The 19,364-nt window shown below is 50.2% G+C and overlaps 8 protein-coding genes across 8 annotated transcripts; 6 read left to right on the top strand and 2 right to left on the bottom strand.

Moving 5' to 3' along the window:
- Positions 1-580: 580 nt before the first annotated feature.
- On the top strand, positions 581-2,835 carry ASPBRDRAFT_193096 (uncharacterized protein; the record flags this gene model as incomplete). The annotated part of the gene is made up of 3 exons (XM_067620566.1): positions 581-1,305; positions 1,354-2,263; positions 2,335-2,835. The coding sequence occupies 3 exons, from the start codon at positions 581-583 to the stop codon at positions 2,833-2,835; spliced, it is 2,136 nt and encodes a 711-aa protein (XP_067481622.1).
- A 2,292-nt stretch (positions 2,836-5,127) lies between these two features.
- On the top strand, positions 5,128-5,909 carry ASPBRDRAFT_27406 (uncharacterized protein; the record flags this gene model as incomplete). Its single annotated transcript, XM_067622368.1, has 3 exons — positions 5,128-5,237; positions 5,271-5,292; positions 5,460-5,909. The coding sequence occupies 3 exons, from the start codon at positions 5,128-5,130 to the stop codon at positions 5,907-5,909; spliced, it is 582 nt and encodes a 193-aa protein (XP_067481623.1).
- Positions 5,910-6,669: 760 nt separating this feature from the next.
- On the bottom strand, positions 6,670-7,997 carry ASPBRDRAFT_72799 (uncharacterized protein; the record flags this gene model as incomplete). Its single annotated transcript, XM_067629187.1, has 4 exons — positions 7,955-7,997; positions 7,838-7,854; positions 7,219-7,774; positions 6,670-7,196 (listed from the first exon to the last, which is right to left on the bottom strand). Exons 3-4 carry the CDS (start codon positions 7,559-7,561, stop codon positions 6,670-6,672), a joined length of 870 nt encoding a protein of 289 aa, XP_067481624.1. The 5' UTR covers positions 7,562-7,774; positions 7,838-7,854; positions 7,955-7,997.
- Positions 7,998-8,804: 807 nt separating this feature from the next.
- On the top strand, positions 8,805-9,476 carry ASPBRDRAFT_193097 (uncharacterized protein; the record flags this gene model as incomplete). Its single annotated transcript, XM_067620567.1, has 1 exon — positions 8,805-9,476. One exon carries the CDS (start codon positions 8,805-8,807, stop codon positions 9,474-9,476), a length of 672 nt encoding a protein of 223 aa, XP_067481625.1.
- On the top strand, positions 9,372-10,202 carry ASPBRDRAFT_447109 (uncharacterized protein). Its single transcript, XM_067625255.1, has one exon. It carries the CDS (start codon positions 9,524-9,526, stop codon positions 9,938-9,940), a length of 417 nt encoding a protein of 138 aa, XP_067481626.1. The 5' UTR covers positions 9,372-9,523; the 3' UTR covers positions 9,941-10,202.
- A 3,303-nt stretch (positions 10,203-13,505) lies between these two features.
- On the top strand, positions 13,506-15,659 carry ASPBRDRAFT_447542 (glycoside hydrolase family 16 protein). The gene is made up of 4 exons (XM_067625266.1): positions 13,506-13,636; positions 13,691-14,227; positions 14,290-14,743; positions 14,820-15,659. The coding sequence occupies exons 2-4, from the start codon at positions 13,824-13,826 to the stop codon at positions 15,390-15,392; spliced, it is 1,431 nt and encodes a 476-aa protein (XP_067481627.1). The 5' UTR covers positions 13,506-13,636; positions 13,691-13,823; the 3' UTR covers positions 15,393-15,659.
- Positions 15,660-16,152: 493 nt separating this feature from the next.
- On the bottom strand, positions 16,153-17,950 carry bfr1 (putative nuclear segregation protein (Bfr1); the record flags this gene model as incomplete). The annotated part of the gene is made up of 3 exons (XM_067622370.1): positions 16,153-16,362; positions 16,417-17,598; positions 17,822-17,950. 3 exons carry the CDS (start codon positions 17,948-17,950, stop codon positions 16,153-16,155), a joined length of 1,521 nt encoding a protein of 506 aa, XP_067481628.1.
- Positions 17,951-18,381: 431 nt separating this feature from the next.
- ASPBRDRAFT_193101 (DNA-directed RNA polymerase core subunit RPB5) lies at positions 18,382-19,234 on the top strand (the record flags this gene model as incomplete). The annotated part of the gene is made up of 3 exons (XM_067620568.1): positions 18,382-18,480; positions 18,560-18,642; positions 18,709-19,234. 3 exons carry the CDS (start codon positions 18,382-18,384, stop codon positions 19,232-19,234), a joined length of 708 nt encoding a protein of 235 aa, XP_067481629.1.
- Positions 19,235-19,364: the final 130 nt, after the last annotated feature.

A 19,364-nucleotide genomic window follows, 5' to 3' on the forward strand; every position in this document is an offset into this window, starting at 1 on the left:
ATGCTCTGTGGGTTCAGTTATCTCACATGGCTTCTACCATGCTTTGTATGATAGATGTGGCAAGCAGACTGTCTACATTGCCTTCGTGTGACATACAACACGAGAGCCGCATTATGCCTTACTGTATACACTGTACACACTCTGCACAGGCTAGCCCCCGAAAAGGATAACGGACTAGGGGCGGATCCTATAAAATTTATGGAGTCGATCTCTAGCTCGACTGCTCCGCAGGCTTACACAGGACATGATTCTAGGCTAGTGGCGATTGCTGTCCGGTCCTGCGGAGATCCTGGACACGCTTCCTGTCCAACCAGACCCAGATCACCACAGCCCATTGGTAAGTTTGACTTGCTGATCCGCACACCAGACGAAATCTTCTAGAAGATGAGCACTACTCCGGAGGATGATTACTTGGTCTGGCTTGGAGCCCGACTAGCAGAGACTCCAGTTGGGCTCAAGTGCACATCTAAGTGGACACCGGCATTTGTTCCTGGACGCTGGACCACTGGGCTCCGGCCTTTAAAGGACGGTTCCAGCCAGAAATCTCAATGGCCAGTCAAGTCGAAAACTACAAGGGGAAATGTCACGCAAGCATGCTCGCATATCCGTGGTGGAAGATGTGGTCATTCCTGCCCATCTCCTGGCCGCCACCACCCAAGCAAATGGTCCCTGGGCAGCTCGGGATGACGAATCTGGTCCTGGCCCTATTCATCAGGCCATTCGCACGGAGGCACTGCAAAGACAATTTGGTCAACTCCGCCGCTCAGCCAGTGTGAACAACTCACACTCAGAAAAGCCTAAGGATACTCGCCTCCGGCGCCAGAGTGCACCATTGAGTGTCGCCGAGATATCTACGATTGCAGAGATTGAACCAGCACAACTTTCACCCAATGGGTCCTCTCATGTCCAATGGCAGCGTGGCCAGGACGACTTCGGAGGCCACAGCAGACAGGAGAGCGAGTCTATTCCGGCGACGAGGGGTGACGCGTGGCCTCTCCCTCCCCGACCTCACAGTTACCGTATCTCCCGCATTGAGCCGACAGAAGAGCTTCCCCCAAGGCCAAATCGACACAGTATATACGATGTGTACGAGAAGGCCAAAGAAAGGCGCATCGCCCTGCAGAGGAAGTACTGGGTGCAGCTTCTCTTTGAATACTCAATATATATCATCCTCATGGCCTTTATCTATTTCGTCTTGATTGGGATGCCTCTTTGGCGGGGTGCCGTGTGGTGGCTCTACTACGTAGTGCGTACCAAGTTTGTCATCCCAGGTGGTTGGGGAATCACAATCGGCATGGCTATTCTGTAGGTATCACTCATCGTCTTGATGACAAGACACTAATGACTTCAAAGCTACGCGTTCACTCCTTTGCTACTTCTTTTCGAGAAGAATCCTCCCCCGGTGGACAGCAATTCAAAAGAGGCCGACCTCGAAGGGAATCGAAACTCGGCGAAAAGCACAGCCCTCCTAATTCCCTGCTATAAATCTGCCAACATCATCGGTCCTACACTCGACGCGGCGTTACGCATCTTTCCGCCTGAAAACATATTTGTCATTGCGAACGGCAACTCTCCAGAGCCACTAGATAACACGGAAGAGGTATGCCGCCCATACGGCGTTAACCATCTTTGGTGTCCAGTTGGAAGCAAGATCATTGCCCAGTTTGTTGGCTGCTACGCGGCTAAAGACTTTCCCCATGTTCTCCTGATCGACGACGACTGCGCACTGCCTCCGAATTTCCCTGTCGTTAGTGACCGACTGGGAGGCCGTATACAATGCATTGGCTATACTATCAAGAGTGTTGGGCCAGAGTCCTCACGCGGGACTCTATGTCAGCAAGCACAGGACCTCGAGTACAAGATATCTGGCCTTCAGCGTGCCTTCGCCGGCCTTTTGGGCAGCGCAACATTCCCCCATGGAGCCATCTCTTTATGGAAGACCGACTTCCTCAAGCAAACCTTCCACGACCATCCGGGCTTCTCTGTATCTGAAGATTGGTTTTTTGGTGACAGCTGCCGTCGACTAGGCGGGCGAATCACCATGTGCTCCGCCGTATTTGTTGAGACAGAGACCCCATCTGCTGTCTTCTTCAGTTCAGGCGGTTCGCGAGGAGGTTTCGGCGAGATGACTATCTTCAAACAGCGGTTCACGCGCTGGAACTTCTTCTTTGTCAACGGCATGTGGTACAACATGAAGTATATCCTATGCAGTTGGAATCTTGGGTTCTGGGAATTGGGCGCGAAGCTGTTTGTTTTTCAAGAGGTATGTTCTATTTGCAGAGCCGTCTTATGACACCAAAAACACAAGGTCTTATGCTTATTTCCTCAAAATAGGTCTATGAAACCCTCCTATACCTCCTCGCTCCGTTCGTCCTACCGATCTCGTTTGTGGTCCAACCAGCATTTTGCGGCATCATGCTGGGCGTCACCAACGGCTTGTACTTATTGAACGTCATCATCTTCAACTTGGTACATCTGCGCCTGAAAAAGGAAACTGTCGGCTGGAAATGCTTGCTCTTCTACTACATGCCGTACAAAATTGTCCTCTTCATCATCAACGTCGTCAGCTGTTACTGGTCTCTCTTCAAGTACGCCCGGTACTTCGCCACGAGACACCCCAAGGTCATCGAAGATGACAAGGCTGTGGAGGTAGTACTTCGCCTGGAAGAGACCACGGGAAATAGCAGTAGCCCTAAGCCAACGAACAAGGCCCCAGGTCTTGGTCGGAGCTTCTCTGTGACTAAGGTCAGGGCCAGGAAGACTAGCAATGCGGGTTCGAAGCCGTCCGGGCCTGGAGGTGTTTCTGTTGCTGGTGCTGAGGGCTCATGGGTTTGATTGACCGCTCTTTCTTTCTTCAGTATATATTCAAACTATTTTAACATTAGTGTATATAATTTTTCTCAAAAGTCTATAGAATAGTTTTATCCGCAGAGGGATTCAATAAGTTGTTGACTGCTTCTCTGACTCATAAGGCGCCAATAGAGGGTTCTCTCTGCAAGTTTCAACAAGACTTATCAACCTTGTGGTGGGTGCCTCCTCCATTCATCACTACATTATTTCCGTGAAGGTAAGCCCACCCCTACTCAGCATATTCCCTCCAATCCACCTGGCACCAGTGACTGCAGATCTCAAGAAAGTAAAACAGGTTTAAGGTGCTGCAATTCATTCCCCCAATACCATTCATACCCTACGCTTACCATTGAGATAGTGACTTGATCAAGGATTATTACTTTCACGTTCGCAGTAGCATTGTGGAAGATCCCGAGCTGTTGGGATATGTCCAAGGAATATGCCGGCGCTCTATCGGAACGTCCCACAAAATCAGGTATTTTCAATGCACGCCTCCCCTTATAATAGGTTCCTCATACTATGTTCTTACCTTATTCAGATAGGAATCATGGTTGCCCGAACAGCAGGGGGGCCCTGCACAGGTTTCTTCTTTTCTGGGATAGAATGACCATGCATCACCTTCACTATCATCTTATATGTGGAGGGGATCAATCACACGGTGCACGTTAGCCCTTTCACCCCCTTTTATAGTGCATATACGTTAATGATGGCTTTCACGATCAAATAAAAGAAGGAAGGAAGTACAATATCCAATTCATAGCACAAGAGATTCAATAAGCAAAAAAGCAATTGAATAGCAAAGGAAACCATATAAAGCTGCACCCTTCCCCCGTCTCTCCATCCGCTCAGCTTCTTCTTCCACACATCCGTTCGATATCATGATCCAGACCCAATTGGAATATCATAAAAGAACGACTGTCTTCATTCGATAGTCTTCCCATGAGATAGCGCACTACAGGACTCGATTGTTTCCTGAAGAAAAGAGCCAGGCCGATTTCTCTCAATTTTATAGGCTCTGGATGCCGTTTCTCGAGAAACCTCAGAGCTCGCGCAAGCTCTTCACTACGTCCGTGGATGACAGATAGTCGAATACATGTACGATATACTGGCGATGATACCCCATACATTTCCGCCTCATAACTTAACAAGGGGTAAGTACATGGGATAAATCATTCTATACTGGTTGCTAACATTATGATGTAGATTCTGTGCTGGTGGATGCAGCATGATAACTGATAGCTTACATCCTTTGCCACACTTATACCCTGTTTACCTCAACATAATGACGACTCTTCCAAGAATCAGCTCTTTAGTATCTTCACTCGAACCACGATTGAGCGCCTTATGGAACCGTCCGTCTCCAAAAAGCAATCGTTGCATAATGGAGCAATCGGAAAACCCGATGCTAGACTCGAAGAGCAACAGCCAAGACTTCAGCTACTATGGCCACACGCTCCCACAGGACACCTCTTTTGTTGGTCTTTGCAAGCTCATTATCCATGGTACTGTCCATTCCTATATATCTCGAGCTCAAACTGAGCAAGACTGGTTGGGCTTTCTCAGAAAGGGTTGCCACGAAGAGACGATTCCTAGACGGAGCCGACGAAAAGCCGATTGAAGATTTCAAGGGTTCCTCGAAAAAAGCTATATACTATGGCCATAACTTCGGCAATATTGCCACGAGCCGTTCGTCGACATCTGCTTATGGAGATACCAAATGAACAGAGCTCCCAGATCGTTGGGTCAAGTCTCCCAATTCGTAACCTACGAAAATGGACAGGGTGTACAAGTACTATAAGGCTGCTGAAAGGGCCCATGCGATCAAGAAAACTGAATTCGGGAAAAGCATGGAGCTAATCCACAAGCGTACGAAGATATTACTGGGCCAGAGCTCCCATAACCATACCATGATTGAAGGCACCCAATCCATACCATACAAGGAGACGGACATGGAATATGAATTCTTATTGTCCTGCTGGCAAAGGTCCAGACGGCAGTCAAAAAGGCATTCCGACAAAGCCTGACACTGAGCCGACGGCTGCTGTGAATGGACTTCGTACAGTACTGCTATATATCGCCAAGTGGACACTATCGACCCACTAGTGAGACTGTTATCCTCACGCCATACAACGCCCAAAAGCATCGATCGTGTCGATAACCCTAACTGGCCCAATGCGAGAACGACCATCCTAACCAATCGAACAATGTATGACGAGGTCCCTTACTTAACTGGGCTCTACCGGATCTTGAAGCGCTTTTTATGAGCAAGCTTGGACTATGTCCTGCCTATGGTCACAGCCTTCACTATTGTGGCATTTGGAGCGCCGCTCTTCGAGCTTCACCTATGGGGACATAATTGAGCCCACGGCTTACAACGAGACTACAGGGTAGTCCTCATGGCCTGCTCATTTGAATGATAGTGACGGGTACAACAGTATCCGGGTGAGCGCTAGAGAAGACCCTCGAGGAGGCCAGACAGCGTGCAATCCGAGACAAGGGCCAGACCGGGCTCCGCCCCAGCGCCCAGGGTCGCCTGAGGTTCACCGCACCGGAGCGTGCATGTGCGTGCCGGGCGGCCCTGGGTTGATACACTCTACGCCATCCTGCAGCTGGTGGAATCCCCGACAGATCGACAGAAGGTCAATACGTTCCTCGAGCGATGCAAGGCCACCGGTGTCGACACTCCCACTCTATGCCGCACCCATCTCGAGGTGGCCCTTGCAGCCATGGACATGAAGACCTCCGCGCCCGACGACACGCTGCTAGACCGCCTACACACAGCCATTGCATATGGAACGGAGTGGGACAGCCTACGGGGCAGCAACGACAAAATTGATCGATTCACACTAAGGCGGCGAGGCAGCTGTCGTTATCTTCGATACAACCATGGCGGATGTCAAGCCTCTTTTTGGATATATGCGTTGTATCTCATCGTCATCATCGAACGATGGAACAAGGCAGCTCGATCAGTGTGGTTGTTCCTGGGCTCTAAGGTCATTATGGGAAAGGTGACTCCACATTGGAGGGTTGTACGATCGAGTCGACAGTACTGGAAATGAGTTGTGAAACTCCTCAAAGGGAGGGAAACAAGCACTACCAGCTTGAAGTTACACCTGATTAAAAACAGGGAACGTGTGGAAGCTGCTGGAACATTCATGTATCCAGTGTGCTATACACTCTTGTTTGTTTTTCTGAGTACATAAGTCTCCACAGCTCGGGTCATGCCTGAAGTTGTGGGCATACAGACAGCTCAAAAGGTACATTGAACACGTACGCTGCTCTGCATGTCCATACTTACAGCTCAACTAATGTCTTCCTCGGACTACGTTGAAAGTCAATGTCATGATGTTCATCTCGGTGAAATTCTTGGTCATCCAGACACGGGTACAGATCGTGCACTGAACTCATGGATTCTTTAATTATAAACGACCTCTCGGAGCTCTGGGCCTGGGTAGCTCCGCGACCTGTTCAAGGCAGTTTGACCCTTTCTGACACCCGAAATGCCGCCTACGTCTTTACTATCCCTAGGAATTTAAAGGTCTTGTGCTATAATGCAGGATTGAAGTCCATTGTACCATCAGCATCAACGGTCAACGACAGAAAGACCCTCTGGGATTCTATGTCAATGGTTGAGGGCTTGGTTAGGAATAGCATGCTCCTGATTGATGCACGGGTCATTATGAATTATGTGTCATGTCTAATCCCTCGGGATTCTATAGTTACCTGATAGTTTCCATACTAAATATCTAAATACATTACTTGTACTTTCTGCCAAATAAGAGAGGAAAGGTCTGAAAGAGCGCTGTCAAGCATTCCCTCTCAACTAGTATTGTGAATTTTCTCATAATCAGGCAACGCCCATTTCACCATCCACTCCGACTCAAGGACCTGCTGAGCAGAAGGGCGATCTGCCGGTGTGAAGCGAAGCATAGAACGTAACATTGAGATGAGAGCGTCTCGTTCTTTTAATTGAAGAGGTGGCATCCTTTCCTGTATCCGCGGCTGCTGTATGTGTTTTTCAAACCGATCCTCCCATGACTGATTCGAAGAGGTGGTAGGTTGATCAGTCGACCTCCCATCCTTGTCTCGGTTTTCTGTCCACTTAGTCTGCCATTCAGAAGGCAATGAGCCAAGTAATTCGACTTGTTGGCTAGTCATGTCGTCATCATTTGTTAATAAGCCTTCAAACAGTGTTCGTTGTCCCATGATATCCCAAATGGTGCAGGCAAGTGTCCAGATATCCGATGAAAAATCAAGAGGCTGGGTTGGCTCAAACCGGGCCTCCGGGGGGCGGACCAAAAGAGGTGTATGAGACCCGAATTTCTGTTCGTGCGCCGGACAGAATGCTTCGCCAAAAGTCTGAAAGACAGATCTTGGCTTCTGGAAGTGTCACATCTTCACTGGCTTCTCCAAGCCATAGAGGTACTACACCATGTTGTGGCACCTCTTGCGGGAGGATCTTTTGGCTATCCAATCGATTGACTGGCTCGAGTACCGGCTCCCCATATTTCTCATACAGCGTTTCAGTCGACAGCTCGTCAAAGTCACGGGATAGCCGAAGTAGAATATTCCCACAGTGAAGGTCCCCATGGACAATACCTTGGGAGTGGATGTATTGGACAGCAATCGTGAGCTGCGCTACTATTGCTCGGGCTACCTCGAGCTGAAAGAGACTGATCCATGATCCATTCTTCGCATCTGACAGGCTCATACATGACGCTACTTGCTTTCATAGCTGAGGCAGTGAGAGAAAATGCACGACAGATACGGTGAGAAATGCTTGGATGGCTTGCTTTAGGAATGAGGCGACAGTAGGCTAAGCATGATTGCCTCATGATTGTCAAAATGTGGTATAAACCCTGTGGTACTCGGCCCTATTTGGCGCGCAGAAGTTGGCCTGTCAATTCAACTGGTAAAATGATTTCTGTATTTAGTCAGTCCTTGATGGATGTACGGTATGGTTTATTTCTAGACGCAAGCAACAAACCTAACATACTCCGATATCTGATTTCACTTAGCTTCTTCCTTTTCAAGGGGTAGGTTCATCAGAGTGCTAATATATACGCGATCGTGAAGGAAATCAAGTTTGACTGGGCGGACTCACAAATGTGGTACGGGTGAATCAGAAGCTACAATTGCCAATCGTCTTCAGTAAGGAAGCGATTATCATACTATAAGGGGGGGAAGCCAACGATTCGCAGGCTGTGCAATGCTCAGCTGTGGAAGGGATGTCTGCGGGAAAGTCGACCATATATTAATGTGGACGAGCTCAATCGATATTGATTAGGAAGCTTTCCGATATAGTTATATCCGTAAATAGAGATATGCAATAAGCAGGTAGACGGACAGACGGACAGACTGTGGGGTAAATAGTGACATTGAACATGCAGCCAAACAGTAAACACAGAGTGGTACATAAGTAGGGGAAGACGGTGGAGCAGCAGCATCGATCGATAAGCATCCAAGCATTTCCGATCTGCGCATTGATCCACCAGGGCATTCCATCTTAATCAATAACAATAGAACGGACAATAAATCAATGTATCAACCTATTATAATGATCCCTTTATTCTTCCGGTGAAATGTTCAAGTCAGTACCCAATGTCTTACATCCTCCCCGCTGATTCGCGAATCGCAGCATCGAGCCTTGCTGTCGATCGCAACTCATCATCATCCCAGCCACCGAATAATCTCCCCAAACCCACCACGGCACCACCGTCAGTGCGCTCCACCTCATCACTTCGTCTTTTCTTCTTCTTTTCATCTACATTCCTGCCTCTTAGCATTTTCTCCCCATTTGTGAGGTCATTATACTACTCCATCCATGTCTACACCACCCTATCCCTGATGAATGATTATCACGACTACCACCAGAGTCTACTACAACTACATCTACTACCCGCCTGGGTCCCCACCTGCTCTTCTACTTCCATCTCCACCATCAACCAAACACAATGACACCAATTCCAAATCAGCGAATACCACCACTACCACCACTACCAAACATCAACCTCCTCACTTCATCTCCCTTCGAACAAAAATCCCACGTATCCTTCCTATCTCCCCGAAACATCATCACCTCCACCATCCTCAAACGCTCCTCCGCCGCCTTCATCCCAGGAACATACAACACCAACGGCCTCTCCCCCGGCGCCGTCGCGGGCGTCATCATCGGCAGCGTCCTAGGCTTCATCTTCATCCTATACCTAATATTCCTCGCTCTCGGTTCCGGGCGCCGCTTCTCCAGCGAACCCAGCACCGCGACATCAGCCACAATGTCGGAGGTAGTCGTCGAGGAAGAAGGAAGTTCCGTCGCGCGACGACCACCGCGACGTCCGCGACGGCGTGAAGTCGTCGAGGAGGAGGTGATCGAAAGTGGAGGGAGTCGACGGAGTCGCAGGTCAAGGGCAGGTCGGAGCAGGGATTCCCACATTGTTGTGGAGGAGTCGGTTACGTCGTCGGATCCGTCGAATGTGGTGGAAGTCGAGGAGGAACATTCGAGTGTCGAGGGTCCCGGGGGGCCTCATGGGCGGAGGACGAGGAGACGTAGTCGGCCCGGGCATTATCGCGCGGTGGATCCGTTGGCGTATGGAGGGTTGACGGAGGATGAGAGTTTGAGGTCATAGTCTGAGAAGACTGGTGGGATGTCTATCTGGGTTATGTGGGTGAGTGGATGGGTGTGTGCTTGCTATTGTGTGCGTTATATAAGACTGTCGTTGTGATTTGGTTTCTTCTGTCCTTCGACGATGATGATTTGATACCCTGCCCTGTGTGCTGTTTTATGATTATGTTTGATTCCGAGTCAGTTCTGCACAAAGAAAAGAAATTATGTGCACACGGAACTAGAATGAATAATGTTAATTGCTATCAATGTAAAAATGGTTGGATTTCAACGAAAGTTACCGACTCGAGTAAAGTCGTCCAAAGACCATGCGCCGTTAAGCGCCGACGCCAGTCAAACCTGACCCGACCAGACCTGACTGACCCGACTGAAAATCAAAATCAACCAAATATAGAAACACAGAAGAAGACAAACCCCGCGCGCGAACCGTGCTCCGTAAATCCTTGCGCCCAATCAAGAAAAGGGTGAATGACAATACAGTATCAGTAATCCCTCTCATCCAATCTAGACGATAAGAAAACGCAGACACCAAATCCAAACAGAAGCAAATGTCACAGAAAGCAGCACTGCAGCACTCCTCTCAGAACAGGATATCCAAGCAGCAACAGCAGGCCAGTGCGGCCATTATACCCGCGCAAATACCACCCCCGGAGGATCCGCCCCGGTCTTGTCCAGCATAGTAACCCTGTTGCTGCTGCGGCGGAGGATAATACATCGGCTGGCCTTGAGGCGGAGGAGAACCGTAGTATCCTTGCTGCGGAGGAGGACCATAGCCCTGGGGCGGATATCCCTGGTTGTAGCCTTGTGGAGGGTAGCCGCCTTGGTTGTAGTAGTCTTGCGATGCGCCTTGTTGGTGGTAAGGACCGGCGTCGTGGGTCGGAGGCGGGTAGGACGGAGGAGGCTGGTCCTGTTGTTCAATCTCGGTCAGTGGTGTACGGAGCAGTGAGAGGTGATGAGAAGAGTGGCTCAACGTACAGGTTTATTGTAAGACATGTTTAAGGAATCAGGAGACCGTCGCAGGTCTTCACCGACAGTCTCAGTGGTTATGGGTTCTGTGGTGTTCCGAGGTAAGGAATGCCGGTCGCCGCAGTTGTGGCTTCTGGTAGGAATGAGAGTGTTCTCTACAATGCGAAAAGTGCGGAGAGGAAAAGAGGGGAGGTGATGATGATGTGAGGAGAAAAAGTCGGCAAAAGAGACGAAAGGAAGCGCCGAGAAAGACCAACGATTGATGGCAGCTTGGCGAGTGGTCCGGATTAGGCAACCGGTTATGTCGGTCTACGCGGGCGGAATTGGGATGTTGAGGAGGACAAAGATGTCGTGCAGATGCCAACTACTCAGCCTATGTTTTTACACTCTCGTGGTACCATAGAAAATACTTCGAGCGTGTTTCTGTCACACGGCGTCTTGTTTCATCAGACTGGCCGATGAAGCGTAGGCTGCCCTGAACGTGACTTCGCTACCAAATGGTGGTTGGGGGAAGAGGGGAAGACATGACGAATATCTTATCTTGGCGTGGCGCTGACGATGGCGGTGATGGTTGCCATTTTTAGTAATCACTCAACTTAAACTCCTCTATATAATGATAATAGCGGATACATCTTGCAACAAGAACCCTCGATAGTCTAGTTGGTTCATAGCATTCGGCTATGATAATTATCACTATAACTAAAAAGCCTTTTTTTTTTATTCTTTACCTTTCCTACTGCTACTAGAAGGCTTCCATAATCCCATCATTGAGGCGGTCATTGACTAGTCTCATTTAACTGTACATAGACACTGAATAATAATGAATTCTCATTCATCCTTGCAGCTTTGTGGGTAATGGCAGTGGTGCCACGTGCAGTACGCCAATAATAGCCCGGGCACTGGCAGAAGTATATATATTCTCGAAGGGTCAACAGGAATACCCGAACCAAACGAAGATTTTGTTATCAATTGCTGAGAGGTGCAGGTGTAGAAGTCTTATAACTGACACATGTCTACATTCAATCAATATGTCTGCTTCATAATATTCTTCCCCATTAACAACGTATATCTTTTCCCCGACGTCGGCCATTTAGTGAGGTGTTCAAGTACCTCCTGCATGCCTAGCGCCGGTGATCCCACAGTGGGAACTGCTTGTCTCGCGACGTTGCTTGGAAGCTTCTTTGAGTACAAACCTGTAGAGGGGACGTGACACAAAATAGACCACCAGATTAACAAGAACCCCATACAAATAGCCCTCCCAGCAGCGACGCCCGCGATTTTGGTCAAACTGCACAGCTTCGATAAGATGGTGGAATACCTGCTGCCATTGACGACAGAGGTACTAGTGACAATGGTGCACATTACGGACAACAAACCGCCATGCAGGCGGCTTCTATCTGCAGATTTCACTGGCGTAAGGCTGAAAGCCTGAAAACCGCCCCGAAAAAGGCAGATTTTCTGTTAAAATATGAGGAGCTGCTTACCAAGGTGTTCTACGTCGGTCAATAGCTAATGGTGCGCCTTCTTATGCAATATCAATCCTGTTCATTATATCTAGGGTGTCCTTGAGGGACGGAAGGCTATGTAGAATAGTCTTGTGGTAAGAGTTTGGTTCACAATATCAATGAGATGCCTCAGGTGTATACTCCGATGAATCGATTAAGCACCTGACAATCCCCGTTTCCTGATTTGGTACACAACGAGTGACAGTTCGATAACACACTTTTTTGGTACAAAACAAATCCATCTCTCACATTTTACGTACACCAATTCTAGATTCCTTCTGCAGCCCAGTTTCCACTTCTTCCATCTGCTTCTGCTTCTATTGCAGCTTCAAAATCTGTCACAATCATCACTTCTCAGCACCCTTGACCTTTTGGTTCTTCCTTTCTTTCTTCAGTCAACAAAGCTCACTCCTCCCATCAGTCTGCGTCAAGCATTCACCTTCCAAATGGTGCTAGGACCATCCCACGGATAGTGGGTCACTCGTAGTTCAGCCCAATCTGAAACTGCGCCGAAGCTAATTTTGAACAAGCACAGAAGAACTAATGGCAAGCCAACGAGGGTCTGGAGTCTACCTTGCACGCTAAAACGGCACCGCCACAGCAGCCTAATCGAAAGGCATTCGTCATCTACGTCGACACGTAAGTACGCCATTATCGAGAACGGTGGGCTCAACCCGAGTACGATGCTGAAAATAGGGGTTCACAGGGTTGAATAGCCTCCTTTGCTGGAAAAGTAGCCCTGTCTGCTTCACAATGGGTACTCGCGCTTCACTGCAGTCGGACTTCTGCATCGGTACGCTGCAGATGGCTTAGGCTCGACCTGACAATAAAGGCGAGCCTTATGTCCAATAGAGAGGACCGTCCTCGTGCTGCAAGCAGACAGTCATTGTTCGAGTCCAGCCATGGATGTGCTCTGGCGACCGGCTTGTCCGGGTCTGTCGGCGACGGAGCATACGTATGCCCCGGACAACCCTGATTTCAGAGGTCAATCGGACCCTTAGAACGTCCACAAAGTTGAACAAGGGTCTGTATCAGTGCATAATGGGGCTACACGATACCTCGGCCTCAGTACAAGTTCAATTCCAGCATCTCAAACCCGCAGAGCAATAGGAACATCAAAGCTAAATTATCCTACTCCGAACAAAGTACACACACCCAAGAACGATGCAAATTCATTCACTTCATACCCTAGAAGTCATGCCGTTTGTTCCATTTCAGATATTTTTGCTATGGTACAAACCCCCGCAGCCTTGTTGGCCAGCCGCTCATTCGTGGCTTACGCGCTAACTCATGGCCGCATTGCGTAAGCGCTCCACCGAGTATGTCTGGCATCGATATCAACATTTTATCTACCGTTTGAATATGCATGAGCTGCTATGCTTAATGGCCATGTTATTTGACCGGCCCATCGTGCACGAGTAAGAATTGGAAACCTGTCAGGAAAGACGCAATCTACCCATCTTGGCCTGCAGATCCCACCTAGCTACAGCGCTTTCCCTCACCATACTAAATTTCCGTGCTTCTTTCAGCGAGCCCTACGGTCTGCCGGTCGTAACGGTTGGTTTATCTATCCTGAGCCGAATAAGCGCTTACGTATGTTCTTAATTTTCGGCATGACCCCTTCGGCTTTGATCAAGTCATTGCAACAACCGGGCTCCGTGGGGACCTGTCAACAAACCAATGGAAAGCTTCTGTATTAATCCTGATGCTTTTACATATGCACTAGCTGACTTTTTTTGTCCTTAAGGGGCTCCATCATACCCTGCCGATCTAAGCCCAATGTATGGCTTGCCAGTTCATTGCTTGAATAAGATGGAGTGAGGACCCAGAGGGGTCTGATTTCTAGCACTGTCTTCCATGCGACGCATGAATGTCACAACATGTCCTACAGAAACTTATCCAGTTTAGATGTCTCAGATAGGGCGCATCTGCCTGACTACGAGTTACACAATGTCCCTGTTGCACCACCATATACAGCCACTGCATCGGCTCCTGCGGCTGTAGGAGCAGCAGAAGCAGCGCCGAAAGCCAGTATTGCAAAAGGCGCCGGAGGGCCGTGGTATGACCCGCGCTCATGGTCATTGTTGACAAAATCGCTTGTTGCCGGGGGCGTTGTGGTTATCATTGTTGCGCTCGTCGTGGGAATCTACGAGGGCACAAAATCGTCCTCGTATCCTGATTACTCCACCCTGAGCTATAAGCTCGCAGATACATACTCAGGCTCTTCATTTTTCGATGAGTTCGAATACTACACAGCTACTGATACAACGGACGGATTCGTAGAGTATGTGCATGGCTTCCACTCTATATACACATACAAAAGTACCTAACTAACCACCACCACAGCTACGTTGACAGCTCAACCGCATCAGAAATGAACTTAACATACGCATCCAGCTCCCGAGCCGTCCTACGAGTCGACACCAGCACGTCAAACCAAACCAGCGGCCGCAAATCCGTGCGCATCACCTCCAAGAAAACCTACAACGACGGCCTCTTCATCTTCGACATCACCCACACGCCCTACGGCTGTGCCACCTGGCCAGCCCTCTGGCTAACAGACCCCAGCAACTGGCCGGAACATGGCGAAATCGACGTGCTCGAGTCGAACAACAAAGCCACCCACGGCAACGCCATGACCCTACACACATCAAGCGGCTGCAAAATGAACGTCAAGCGCAAAGAAACCGGCACTGCCAAATACACCAACTGCCTCAACACCGCAAACGACAACGCGGGATGCAGCGTAACAGGCGCAAAAGCAACCTATGGCGAGAAATTCAACGACAACGGCGGCGGCGTAAGTCCCCATCCTATCCCACCCCATTGCCAAACACCCCCAGTTCCCCGCATCACTAACACCATACCACCACCAGGTCTATGCCATGGAACTCCGCAACACCGGCATCCGCGTGTGGATGTTCTCCCGCGACGACATCCCCAGCGACATCTCCAACTCCAGCGGCACTCCTGACCCCTCAACCTGGGGCGAAGCCCTCGCCGACTTCCCCAACACAAACTGTGACATCGCCTCACACTTCAAGAACCAGAGTATTATCGTCAACATCGATATCTGCGGTGACTTGGCTGGCGCAAGCACCTACTACACCGATTTGTATAATTGTCCGTCGACGTGCACGCAGTGGGCCGCTGAGAACGGGGCCAATTTCACGAATGCTTATTGGGAGTTTAAGAGCTTTAAAGTCTATCAGACTTCTTCTTCTAGTAATAGTTCGTCGTCGACCAGTGCGGTGGCGTCGTCTTCTACTGCGCTGGGGTATGGGGCTTCGACTTTGACTACGACCACCACGGCGGCTGGGGCGGGGAGTACTACAGGTCAGGGACAGGGTGGGAGTCAGAGTGGAGGGCAGCAGGGACAGAGTGGGCAGCAGGGGGGGAGTAGTAGTAGTACTGGTCAGGAGGAGCAGGGTGGGCAGGGAGGTTTTTGATGATGATGGTAGTAATAAAAGATAGTAGGTTATATTAATTGTGAATTCTGCTTCAATATTGTGTTTTTTTGCGGATTGGGGGAATTGTCACTGATTATGTGTCTAGACGATGAGATGATATCATTCCCCTGTGCAAGTCTAGTGATCGGTCACTGAATTACCTAGATGGAGAAAGTTTACAAGATTCAAATCTGGTATATGTCATTGTCTACACATAAACATTGTAAACTTAAGATCGTTCAACGTCCTACATTCAATCCGTACAACTTGCTTTTCCAATCGCTCATTCGTTACTTACACGACACGCTGCTAAACAAATCGCTGACTGAATGCTCCTGGCTGTCGCCAGTCTCGGGACTGGGAAAGATAAGAGAGGAGAATATGGTAAGACATGAAATAAGAAAGCATAGGTAGGTAAAGTCAATTACACAGAAGGAAAAGGAACCAACCCAGACTTGGTCCGTAGACCAATCGAGGATGGTAGCACGGTGATCACGCAAGAAACCAATACCCGTGCATATTGATTTCTGTTTTCATAAGACAAAAATAGGGGGCGTCTCGGTAGAGGAAAGCGTCGTAGTAGAGATAGATGGGTAGGGGTCGGGGAACACAACTCCTGGATGCAAATAGAGAACCAAGGGATCACGCAAGGTGTAAATGTGTCAAATGCGTATCTGAGCTTCAGCAGATCTAACAATGAGCATGGCTGATGCAATATGCAGATGCAATGCGATGCAACACTCTATGCTTGGAGGTTAATTTAGGCCTGCTCCTCGAGGGTGGCCTTCTGGAGCTCTTCCGACACGTCGGCAGCAGCGTCCTTCTCCTGCTTCAGCTCTGCGTCAGCGGAAACCTCGCCGTTCACACCGCTGTTCTTGATAGCGGGCTTCTTGGCGGCGTCGGTGGCACCGTTGGCGGCAGTCTCTTCCGCCTCGAGGCGGTCAATCTCCTCCTGGGCCTTCTTGATGTTCTGGACAGTGTATTAGCATCAGGTGTCAGTTAAACAGAAGGCTTTCCAACTCACCTCTTCGGTCATAGAGGCCTGGTTCTTCTTCCACTCGGTGATCTTGGCGGCAAGCTTCTCGATCACGGCAGGAACATCCGACTGGTTCATGGGGGGGTCGATCTTGACCTTGGCGAAGTCCTCGATCACACCGACGTTGAGGTTGAACTTGGTCTCAGTCGGGGTGCTGGGGGCGGGGCTGCCGTTGGCGCCCTTCTTGCCCTTCTTACCCTTCTTGCCGCCAGTGCCAACGAAGTAGTCCTCCTCGCGGTCCTCCTTCTTGAGAACCTTCATACCCTTGAGGTTGGAGTCGTCCACAGTACGGCCGACCTCGGCACGGAAGTGGGAGCTCTCGTCCTTCTTGTCGTCCAGACCCAGAGACACGAAGTCGTAGGAGGGGTTGAAGTGGCGGATGAGACCCTGAGCAGTGAGGATCTCGTCAGTGTAAGCAAGACGAGAGGCCTCCTCCAACTTCTTGTCGGCAATCTTCTTGCGCTTCTCGCGCTCGAAAGCGTCGCGCTGGGCCTTCTGCTTCTCACGGCGGACTCTCCAGGCCTCGTCCTCGTACTCCTTGTAGGCCTTGCGGGCCTTGTAGTAGTTGTCCTTGATTTCGCGGATGGCGGTCCACTTCTTCTGCTGCTCGCCGTGGAGCTTAGTGCGCTCGTCCCTCAGAGCGTTGAGGTTCTTGAAGGCACTGTCCTGCTCCGCCTTGATCGCATCGAGCTCCTTCTGGATCTCGGAGTACTTGTCACTGAGAGCCTTGGCCTCGGGGTTGTCGAGGGTCTTCTTCAGAGAAGCGATCTGGGTCTTGAGGTCGTCGATGACCTTCTGGGCCTCCTCCAAACCGGCGAAGTTCTTGCGCTGCTTGCGCATGTTGGAGACGTCGGACAGGATCTTGCGCTCATCGACCAAGCGGAGGGTGCCGGAGTCGACCTGCTTCTCGAGGCGGGCGATTTCGCGGTCGAGTTCCTCGACATTCTTGAAGGACATGCGCGTACGAGAGTTGTTCTGTTCGGAAATGCGAGCCTTGAGGGTAGCATCGAGGGCATTGATCTTCTCCTGGGTGCTGGACCGAGAAGCCTTGAATCCCTGCTGCTTCTGACGGATCGAAGACAGCTCAGCGCGGAGTTCCTGCTGTCTCTTCGCGGCGGGCGAGTCCTGGTTGTTGGGCTTGGCGGTCTCGATCTTGGCCTTGATTTCGGTCTTTGATAGAGTTAGCCTTCTGAGATCACCGGTTGATAGTATATTATATTGGTCTTGCGATTGGATTAAAAGGTGGGACACCAATAGATGCAGTGTAGCGTAAAACCGTCCGAATGGGTATTTAGGCAGAGAAAAGGCCACGGAGCGGTAATAAGTCACCGCATCCAAGGCAGAGAATGCGATTGCACAATGCCAATTAAACCAGAAAAGGATCCTCACATACCAATTTGGCCTGAACGGCGGCATGCTCCTTCTCAGCCTGAGCGAGATCGGCCTTGAAGGCCTCCTCGTTGGGCTTAGTAGGCTTCACCTTGTGCTCCGTGGCAGGAGCGGATTTGGCGTCAGCGGCCATTTTGAGAGGTGGAGGTAAGCAATAAGATGACAACACTCGACAAAGAGGGCGCGATTGACCGAAATCAACCGGGAAAGAAAGCTCTAACGAGCGGGGAGGAGAGGGAAAGCGAGGAGGAGGGGGGTGGAGGGGGGAAGTGGAAAGAGAACGCTGGAGAAGGAGAAAGTCGTTGCTCTTTTTCTTGGTCTGGCCTTTGCTGGTCCAAAAGGCGGCGCTTACCGTTTGGCGCTTTTAGCGCTGGCCCGCCGATTTTTCGAGAACCGCATTTTGCTTCCATCATCGCCTCTCTCCCCTCCAGCCTAGACAGCTTCCTGCTCCGCGTTCTCCGGGCTTGATCGGTTTATCTGCCCGATTCTTGCTCTTATATCACCTTTTTAACTTAATTTCTTCTGTTTTCAAGTTTTGCGCCGAGGTGTGCTATACCTTCAGCCATGGACGAGGACTACTCTGCAGGCTCCGTGGACGCCGACCGCGAGATGACCAGACTCTGGCGCACATGGCGGACAGTCTTCGAGATGCTGTTGGATCGTGTAAGGATTTTTCCAGCTAAAAGCGAAGCTTTGAATCATCCCGCGATCATTTCACTGACCAAGTTTGCGAATCCACTAGGGATACGAGGTGACGGAAGATGAAGTCCAAATGCCTCTCCACGAGTTCAAGCAGAAATATTCCGACCCTCTAGGATACCCCGAGTATGCGCGCCTTCATCATCTAAGATCATATCAAGTCCAAGTCTAACAAGAACCCCCTCGATACAGCCGCAACAAGATGAAGATCAGCGCCCGGCCAACCGAAGCCATGCAAGCGAAATACACTCCCCTGCCCAGCAAATCCAACCCGACTCCCCAGCCCGACTGCGGTACCATCTATGTTGAATTCTGCCCGGACTCGACCGGCGTGGGTACCAAGCAAGTGCGTACCTTCAACCACTTCGTCGACGAGAACAACTTCCACACCGGCGTCTTCATCACCCAGACTCCCATCTCGCCTTCTGCTGTGCGCCTGCTGAGCAGCATGCCCGGCCGTATCTGCGAGCATTTCCAGGAGCAGGATCTGCTGGTCAACATCACCCGCCACGAACTGGTCCCGAAACATGTCCTGCTCAGCCCCGATGAAAAGGCTCGTCTGTTGGAACGCTACCGCTTGAAGGAGTCGCAATTGCCCCGTATACAGGTGTCTGATCCTGTTGCGAGATACTTGGGTCTGCGCAGAGGCCAGGTCGTTAAGATTATCCGGAGAAGTGAGACGGCTGGTCGGTACGCCAGTTATCGGTGGGTTATATAATCGGTGGGCTGCTTTTGTCGGTGTTTTGGGTTGGTCCGGGATGAGAAAGAAAATCCGCTGTCTCCGATTATGGTGATATGCTTATTGCTGAGCCCGGAGGTACGCGTTCCATCTCTTCCCAATGCAAGTC

Source organism: Aspergillus brasiliensis, assembly GCF_001889945.1.
Source record: "Aspergillus brasiliensis CBS 101740 unplaced genomic scaffold ASPBRscaffold_3, whole genome shotgun sequence".
Taxonomy (NCBI): Eukaryota; Fungi; Ascomycota; class Eurotiomycetes; order Eurotiales; family Aspergillaceae; genus Aspergillus; species Aspergillus brasiliensis.

Excerpts from the sequence above, each read along its gene's own strand:
- ASPBRDRAFT_447109 (XM_067625255.1), top strand. The coding sequence starts at position 9,524 with ATGGGTGTGTGCTTGCTATTGTGTGCGTTATATAAGACTGTCGTTGTG.
- ASPBRDRAFT_447542 (XM_067625266.1), top strand. The coding sequence starts at position 13,824 with ATGTCCTACAGAAACTTATCCAGTTTAGATGTCTCAGATAGGGCGCAT. Across the intron at positions 14,228-14,289 it reads ACAACGGACGGATTCGTAGA|CTACGTTGACAGCTCAACCG; the intron begins GTATGTGCATGG and ends CCACCACCACAG. Across the intron at positions 14,744-14,819 it reads TCAACGACAACGGCGGCGGC|GTCTATGCCATGGAACTCCG; the intron begins GTAAGTCCCCAT and ends TACCACCACCAG.